At 35.5% G+C, this 9,300-nt stretch overlaps 1 protein-coding gene across 1 annotated transcript; it reads right to left on the bottom strand.

Annotated features, from left to right (window-relative positions):
- Nucleotides 1-4,606: 4,606 nt before the first annotated feature.
- On the bottom strand, nucleotides 4,607-9,300 carry LOC114350170 (cyclin-dependent kinase 12-like). Its single transcript, XM_028300846.1, has 2 exons — nucleotides 8,735-9,300; nucleotides 4,607-5,493 (listed from the first exon to the last, which is right to left on the bottom strand). Exon 2 carries the CDS (start codon nucleotides 5,440-5,442, stop codon nucleotides 4,618-4,620), a length of 825 nt encoding a protein of 274 aa, XP_028156647.1. The 5' UTR covers nucleotides 5,443-5,493; nucleotides 8,735-9,300; the 3' UTR covers nucleotides 4,607-4,617.

Raw genomic sequence — 9,300 nt, 5'->3', positions numbered from 1 at the left:
TCACGGGTGGGACCGTTCGTTGTAGTTCATCTTTAAAGAAGTTTTTGTTGGGGATTATAAAGTGCAGGCCAGATGCTCATTCTGTAGTAAACTAGAGAGGTGTGCTCCTGCAGTGGTGGAGATTAAATTAGCAAGATTTTTAACGGGATTCCCACCTCTCGTTCCCAATGCAACTCCTGTGTAGCCAGGATCTACAGCTTGACCGCCAATAACCCAACCAGTGAAGATCAAGTTTGTTCCAGCGAAAGTTAAACTGTCATTGGACCCGCAACGAAATCAATCAGAAGAACATAGGAGGAGTTCGAAGTTTTGCTGGATTTGTAAAGACATTTTCAGTATTGTCCGATATTACACCTTGGCGTGTCGGGAGCGGCGCGGCGCAACTCGCACGGTTCACGGCGCATACTATAGTCACGGCCCGTGATTTTGTGAGGATTAATATGCTAATGTTGTTGTTGATGTACAGCTGATCTGATAGTGCCAATAGTGTTTTTGGGTGGAGAGTGTAACAACAAATGTATAATGTCTTGAAAAGAGTTTGAATAATATTTCCTGTTTTTGCAACATTTTTCGTTACTGCTCCGCCCTTATTGGCTGTAGGGTGATGTTATAATAATAGCCTAAAGCCTAATATTAGTAAGATGTAAAGTTTGGTAAATTAAGTGTTAGTTATAAGGTTTGTATGGATGGCTATAATTTATGACGATCTGTGACAAACTAAATTTCACGCGGGTGAAGCCGCGGGCATAAGCTATTCAACACAAAAATATTTTTTTGAAATCGTATCAGAACAAAAAAACAATCATACATAGATTGTGGTCTAGTGTGTTCAGTTAAGTCCAATATGGGTCAAGTAACAAATGTTTTTATTTCTTGATCATTCGCCACCCTGTATTTTAGAATGCAGAAGTATAAAATATTATTATCAAGCATACCCGCGGACAGTAGCCAGTATTTCTGATTTATCTGACCAATGCGGAAACCATCTGTGCCAAACAGCAGCGCTGGTTCTCAAAGTGTGTGTTATGTTGACCCATAGCTGGGCATTAACNCTTATTTAGTTACTATGTTAAAAAATGTGGAAAAAATCGCCCATGACGGCTTGGACAATCTCAATCAGTCGCGCGGTGGCGCTTACGGAGGATGGACGCGTGTCAGTTTTTTGGCCGTGACAGTTCGCGATTTGTCAATATTTTTGACAATGATGACTTTGATGAGTCACAGTATAATAATATCAGTGTTACTGGGGAAAGCTAAAATTATTGATAATTAAGAATTATTAATTATAAAAGAATTAATTAAGACCTATTGAAATTTAAATCGTTGGCATCCTTTTAAACTATGACTCTACTCATGATACATAGTACATTCCTCAAATATGAGACAAAACCAATGAGTTAAAATTACACTTAACTTACTTACTACATTTAATAGTACCTACATACAATCGTCTTACACTCTTTATAAGAGCACACTGACACAAATAAATAATAAAAAATTATGTCAAATATAGGGGCAGCTGCACGTCACTGAAAGACGATTCGGTTTACTCGGCATCTGGGCTGTAGAATATGAATCCTTGCTTACAGAAGCAGATGTAAATAGAGTTACAACTGGACAAATTTTACATGAAATGTTTAAAAGGAATCAGTTAAAAGACACATACATGGAATACCAATAAGGTTGCGGAGGGAAAGCTACCTATTATAAACTAGCGGCCGCTAGTTGTATATTTGTTAAATTGTATGGGGTAATCTCGGGGTCTACTGAACTGATTTTAAAAAATCTTACACCAATAGAAAGCCACATTATATCTGAGTGTAATAGGTTATATAAAAACCTGAAAAGTCAAGCGAAGCCGCGGGCGGAAAGCTAGTTTATTTACAATTATGTAAGAGCATAATTATTAAAGTCGAAGTCAAACATTCTTTATTTGTGTGGATCTATATTAACGAGAGATTACAAGGCGTCAAATATTTCAAGAAAAAAATTAAAAACTATTATAAAGCTACATTTTGCTCTCATGGAGCCTTTACTTACTCTGACAAATTAAGACTTAGAGAAGAAACTAATAATAAAACTATTTAACTGTCCTGCAATGAAAAGCTTGATCGGATACAATACCTCAAGTTATTTCAGAACTTGATTTCATTAAAAGACTCCGAATATTAAATCGCTTAGGTATCTAAAGTCAAACGATTCTGAAATGTCAAGTGGCATAAAGTTGGGACTAATGAATAACCCATTAAGATAGTAGCGCCCTCCTGTCAATGACATACCTGGAACGATAGAGTATTGGACAACTAATAAAAATGCTTTGTAATAAATGACTGACGGACATCGTAGAGACCTGAAAGTTGGAAGGTGTGTTCTTTGTGTGACGTAGGCATCTCATAAGAAAAGATTTTCCGAAATGGGGTCATGAAATGAAGGGAGTGAAAAAAGGGGGCAAAGTTTGTATGGGACAAAGTGATTTCTTGGTTCAATCTATTTGAAATTTAGCTTAACAATTCCTTAATATAATTCATGAAAGACGTGTGGAACGGGTAGAAGGTAATTTTGGCAGTCACTTTCTTCGAAGTTGATATCAATACTATATAGAGCCTGTCATGATTTTTAGAAAATATTGTTATTATTTTAGTGAATTTAAAAAAATGTTACGATTTTAGTATATATTTTAAAGTTAAAAAGTGGCAACACTGTTAAAAACTTCAATCTTGTTTGGCAAGGAAGTGGTAATGTGGAGGGGATAGAGAGGCTTGTTGTAGGCCTAGAGCTCACTCAGAATCATTACTCTGTTAGCTTCGATAGAACTCAGACCACTTGACGAATCTATGTCCGATAGCTGTTATAATAATTATTGTGAGTTGAATATTGAGTAATTGAAGTGTAAGTGTGTAAGTGGAAATATACTCGAGTTTGGCTGGAATAAAGTGGTTTCTTTTTAATAAAATGTTTTTCCAATCGCTCAAGCTCCCGAGGACCTAACGATAGGTCGGGTGACGTAATCTTGAAAATTCCGGAAGGTCGGGTGACGCCACGCCTCTTTGAACCGTGTTTACTTTGGCAGTTATATTTTATATTTATTCGATTCTAAAATATATTCCCAAAAATTCTGAAAGTTGTTTTAATTTGTATCACTTGGATATGATTTGTATTAGAAAGTGCTGTGAGTGTGACGCTTGAACGGAAGGAAGTCAACCTAACCTAACCAACTGGTATTTCTATACTGTGTAGCCGCGAGAGCTCTTTGGCGCGCTGTCTTCGGCGAAGTATTGCGCGCGCAGATTTTGACAGCGCGAAATACCTACTTTAGCAGAAATACCAAGCCTTAACATGTTATTTCAGCACTTCAGCAGTTGTATTTAGAATATTATTAGTAATAGTCCAGTCAATGAATGCTTTAACGACGGTGTAGAGAGAAATCCCTGGAACACAATTTCTGACCTTGGGACTTTATTTAGACTAGTTAGGAGGAGAACATAGTAAAAGTCCCCGCCCTTTTGCTATGTTCACCTCCTAACTAGTCTAAATAAAGTCCCGAAGTCAAAAATTGTGTTCCACGGATTTCCATCTATAATGCTTTATTGACTGGACTATAAGTCGATAATAAAAAGAACATAATTAATTCTAGCGGCCATGAGATTTTAAAACAATACATTACATAATGTAACTGGGAGGTTACAAAATGAATGGTGAACCTCTTTACTTCATACAATACTTGTACATTTACAAAAGGCTTTTATAGAAATTACTGTTATAAAATGAATTGATTTCTAAAAATAGTTATTGAGCAAGGCTTACGCCCGTATTCACAAACATTACTATTAGGTCTCACAGTGCGCGTGGACGCACAGGGTAACACACGGACCAATCTCAGAGCTCTATTCAACGCTGTGTGTTCGATTTGCTGCTTCACTTAAGCAAGCATTGTTCGTGAATATGGATGTAACTGTGTGAAGTATGAAATTTACTATTGCTTTACAATTACAACAATACAAGTAATATTTCACACAAATCGATAAAATCGCCTACTCCTATAACAGTTGACTAATGACTGGCAAGAATAGAAAGCGTTGTTTTTAATTGCTATCGATAACGGTCCCTTGGAAATAGGGTTTAAATAAATATCGAATAACGTTACGACATAATGTAAAATGTAACACACATGAAACAATTCATTGAGGTTTTGAATTGTCCTTTTAGTTACAAATGAGTTAAATGCATTTTCTTTCTATATTATGAAGTCTCGAAAGTGCTTTCAAGTTGCAAGTTAGTAATTATGGCCTAAGTAAGTAATTAGAGATGATGCACTGAAATTAACAAAGTACTAACATAATTTTAAAGATTACTCATCATTTCTTTAATTTCTAATGGTCATAAATGATAATGTTTGTTTATGAGTTCCTTATCTCCTTAACACTGTGATTTATCTTCAGCCATTAATTCGAATGGCTCAATGGTTCAAAGTGCATCATTAGAAACTTACTTGAAAATGAATCACCTAACTTATTAGTTTACATTGTTATTACATTATTTAGGGTTGCCTTCTCAGTTGTTAAAAACCGATTGAGCAACTTACGATTAAATAATACGAAAAAAGAAAGGAAAATAAACTTACCTAACTATTGGAGATCTATCCCGATGAGGGGAGAACGGATTCGCATGATGCAGCGACGCCTCACGAAGCATCGGCACGCGATGTCGTGGCGACAACTCGCGGTGTCGTGGCGAGAGCTCGCGATGTCGTGGCGATAGCTCACGATGTCGCGGCGACACTTCATGTCGCATCAGCGGCGGTGTGGAAGGCGACACGGGCGAACATGACCCGTTCCGGAGAGGAGACGAGGCCTTCTCCCACTCACTGACCGGCACTTTTTCGTACCGAGGCGGGCTCTGGGCCCGGGCCGGCGTTTCGGTAGGCACGTTGTCGTCGGGAGACACGCTCTCGAGGCTCGCCGACCGCGAGTGGTGCCTCGACTTCTTTTTTTTCTTTTTTTTATCCTTCTTCCGTTTCTCTTTCTTCTTCTTATATCTTTGCTCGTCGAACTCCGGCTCCTCTACATATTCGAGCCCCCGGCGCTTCCTCGACGCTGCCGAAGAAGAATCATGCGTGAGAATGTAATCGTCGCGGCGGCTCGACGTGGTTACGGATATCGTCTTGTTGTCCACAAAGGTGCGGATGGGATGCGACTTCCTCGTGCGGTCGAGGTCGTCTGCGATGTGCCGGCTGATGGAGCTGGCTTCGCTCTCGATTTCTCCGGCTTCCGGCGCCGAGAGCTCCTCGGAGCTCACATCGGAATACTCCACTAGAGGTTTGACAGAGTTGACGGTAGCGTAAGATTGTTCATGAGTACCGTGGATCCTGTACTTCTTGTGCAAGCGCTTCTTATGCTTCTCCTTGTGGTGCTTGCTGTGCCGTTTTTCGTAGCTTCGCTCCATGATGCGGGGGCGGCGGGCCCGCCCGGTGCTGGCTTCTTCACATTACATCAACTGAAACAATATGAGATAAAAATAATGAGAACTATTTTATGTAGCACAAAATGTACCAGATACAAGTGACAAAATACACACAATGACAATAGGGAATCCGTCACCGTTCACAATTATAATTCCTTGAATGAACTAATGTAAAGTTTGTAGGTTCGATTCCCACCTAATGCAGTTAGATTTTTCAAGTTGTTTATTTAAAATTAATGAAAAGTTGGCTTATTTTAGTTTACATGAGAGCTTCATAAACTGCGGTCATAGTCACAAAAAAGGTAAATTCCCAAGGGCCTTTGATCAGTTGTCTTCTAGATCATTCTATGGACACAGAGCATTTTGATCTATAGGCAATTCGGAAAAAAAGTTCAATAGCTAATGATATACAATGTCGTATTTGAACAATGTTCAAATGATTTTTTATCATACTGGTTGGTAGGATTAAAATTATATTGGGGCTTGTACATACAGTTAGCACATCAAATTTTTGTTGCAAAATAATACCTATTCCAACCCAGCTTGATGTGCTGTCTGTACAAGACATTCTACAAAAAAGAATCATTCCTGAAGAACATGAATATTCAATCAAAAAGAGATCTAATTCTATTGCGATGTTTTGTGTGGTATTTTTACTTCATAAGTGTTATACTTAATTTAAATTAATTTGTTCATTTATTTTTAAATTATGTCACTGAAAGTCATTTTTTCTACATGATCACAATAGAATTTTCTGTAAGTAAAAAGCACATAATTAAGCATACATTATTTTAATTTTAAATCATACAAGAAGAAATATTTATTGGCTTATCAGTATTTTTTCCTATCACTACAAAACATTTGAGTCGTTATCAGCTGATCAATGTGGGTATAACTCATAGCAATTAAATTAAAATACCACGAATATACACAAAAAAAATCAAGGGAACTAATTGGAAAGAAAGAAAGAAAAAATATTTATTTGGTATCTAAGTAAATTAGGTACGAACGTAAATTTCACACTTACTGCGTCCACCATTTGCAACAACTAACTTAAACCGAAACTGATACAAAATATTATTTCTTTGAATTAAATTTTTGTGCTGACTGTACCAAATACTACTGTAAAAATTTTACTCTAAAAACACCACGAATTTTGCCAGCCGCATTAACACCATGTGTGACGCGAATAACACTCAAAGATCTAACGATAATAAAGAAAATATCTAAAAATAATCATTCGGACACATTCCCACGTGGACACAGTTGCAAACTGACACAATACAGTCAGTCGAATAAATGAAAGTGAAATGAAAAATTTATGAACATTAAAATAACTATACAATGTGAGTAACGTTAAAGTGTACATATGAAAATAGATGAAATTAGACCTATTTTTATCGACAAAAAAGAGGTCAAAAATTTTTTGAGATTTTTTATTTTTATTTTTTATAGAATTTTTTTTCTTCCAATTACTTATTGTAAAGAAAACGTAATAACTTTTAAACTAAGCGGTATATCCTGATAAAATAAAAACAGTAATAATGCAAAATAACAGGCGAAACTAAAAAAATACATAAAATACACAAAAAATGCCAACAAATAATACAAAATGATACTTTTTGAAAAAAATCTGCTTTTAAATTCGTGTTTTTTTTGGGTATTTGATAAATTTCTCCAAAAAATGTCCCTATAACAGGTGGTTTTTATTACTTTGTATAGTTGTATTAAGTATTCTCTATCATATTATCTTTGTAAAACCTAAAATCGCATGTCTCTATCCCCATCACAACATTTGCTATGATCGTTTGAACAAAGGCCTGCCACAACATTATTCTCCGCTACAGGTAGAGACAATTTTAATTTTAACTAAAATGCTTATTTTACTTCGAAATCTTTTGTTTTTATTTGAAATCTAACTTGTCTTTATCAAAATTACAAATCTAGAGCCATTTTCAGTTTCGTTGTTAACGAAGCGTTGAATGGCGCGCCCGGAGAGGCTTAGTTCAAACGATCATTGCAAACGTTGTGATAGGGATAGAGACATGTGATTTTTGGTTTTACGAAGGTAATACGATAGAGAATAATACAAAGTAATAAGAACCACCGGTTATAGGGGCATTTTTTGGAGAAATTTATCAAATAACCAAAAAAACACGAGTTTAAAAGCAGATTTTTTTCAAAAAGTATCATTTTGTATTATTTGTTGGCATTTTTTGTGTATTTTATGTATTTTTTTAGTTTCGCCTGTTATTTTGCATTATTACTGTTTTTATTTTATCAGGATATACCGCTTAGTTTAAAAGTTATTACGTTTTCTTTACAATAAGTAATTGGAAGAAAAAAAATTCTATAAATTAAAAAAAAAAACTCAAAAAAAATTTGACCTCTTTTTTGTCGATAAAAATAGGTCTAGTTTCATCTATTTTCATATGTACACTTTAACGTGACTCACACTGTATTTTATTACAATTAAAAACTAAATTGAACAGAAATAAGCATCTTCGCGTACTTTCACTATATCAATAAAATAACCTATACATAACATAGACCAATCAATAAAATTTACCTTGGCTTTTATGAGGGGTTAGGAGGTCAGCTAAAATTCAGATTTCGTGACGTTTCCGCACATAGATATGGAAAGACTAGCGGCCGCCCGCGACTTCGTACGCGTGGATTCCGTTGTGATCGAGTGTTCAATAGATATTTTATCAACACAATGTATAATTATTCGTATTTTTTTGTCAAAATAATAAAACTCTATACTTATTTTAAAAAGTAAAGCTGTTGACGATCTCCCAGTATTTTTTTCATAATCAGGGCCATAGAAATACCCAATAACAGAAAAAAAATTAAAGGAAAAAAAACATGTGTTGACCAGTGTAATTGTACCAAGTTTCGTTAAAATCCGTCGAGTAGTTTTTGTTTCTATAAGGAACATACAGACAGACAGACAGACAAAAATTTTACTGATTGCATTTTTGGCATCAGTATCGATCACAAACGGCAGACGAATACATACCCATGACAATTAACACATTTTTTTATTTTTTGTTTCATTAAAACATTTAACTGATGATACAATAATTGATGTGTCCACGTGGGAATGTGTCTGATTGAAAATGTGTCCCGTTGAAATTGTGTCTCGTTGGAACCAAATCATCATTCGGGAATCACTTGCAAAAATGTTCACCATTTTGGCAGATAAAGGAACCACAGGAAATAAGTACAAAATAAGCTTATAGTAATATAAATAAAGATGTAAAGGACTTACCAGGAAGTTAAACGGGCGTGTGTCCGACACAAACACAATTTAATATTTTTGCAATGTACTGAATTGTGATAAGGCTAAGTTTTATTTAGCAATTTGTACAAGTTTGGCAAGCTTTCTGCTGCCAATATATTGTCATCAATGTTCTTTCTAATCTTTACAGACTTATTTTGCTAATCATTATCATAAAGAGCGCATAATTCATGTAATTACATCGGATTCTTTTTATTAGGAATTTGAGAACGTAGATTTAGTCAGCCATTTGCTTTTTCTTTCATCATCTGCTAGTGCTGTTTAACTTCCTAGTGGTCGATAGTTACCACTTCATTCATATCGATATTTTAAAGGAAGCTCTGTGTTGTATGTTTTTTTTATACGTACTTAATAAAATTACACTTGTAGTAAAATTGCGAAACACGGACTGGAGGTTGTTTCAGCTTTCTTTTACGTACTTTAATATTATACACAGACACAGTACACAATACAGTTAAATAATCGACGTTTACAGACAGAGGCAATTAAACTGACAATAATGTTGGCGAGAGGTTAGATTTTGGCCGTCTCACAGA

Source organism: Ostrinia furnacalis, unplaced genomic scaffold (genome assembly GCF_004193835.3).
Source record: "Ostrinia furnacalis isolate ACB-3 unplaced genomic scaffold, ASM419383v2 OfSCF0802, whole genome shotgun sequence".
NCBI lineage: Eukaryota > Metazoa > Arthropoda > Insecta > Lepidoptera > Crambidae > Ostrinia > Ostrinia furnacalis.
This window is presented reverse-complemented; position numbering and strand designations above follow the sequence as displayed.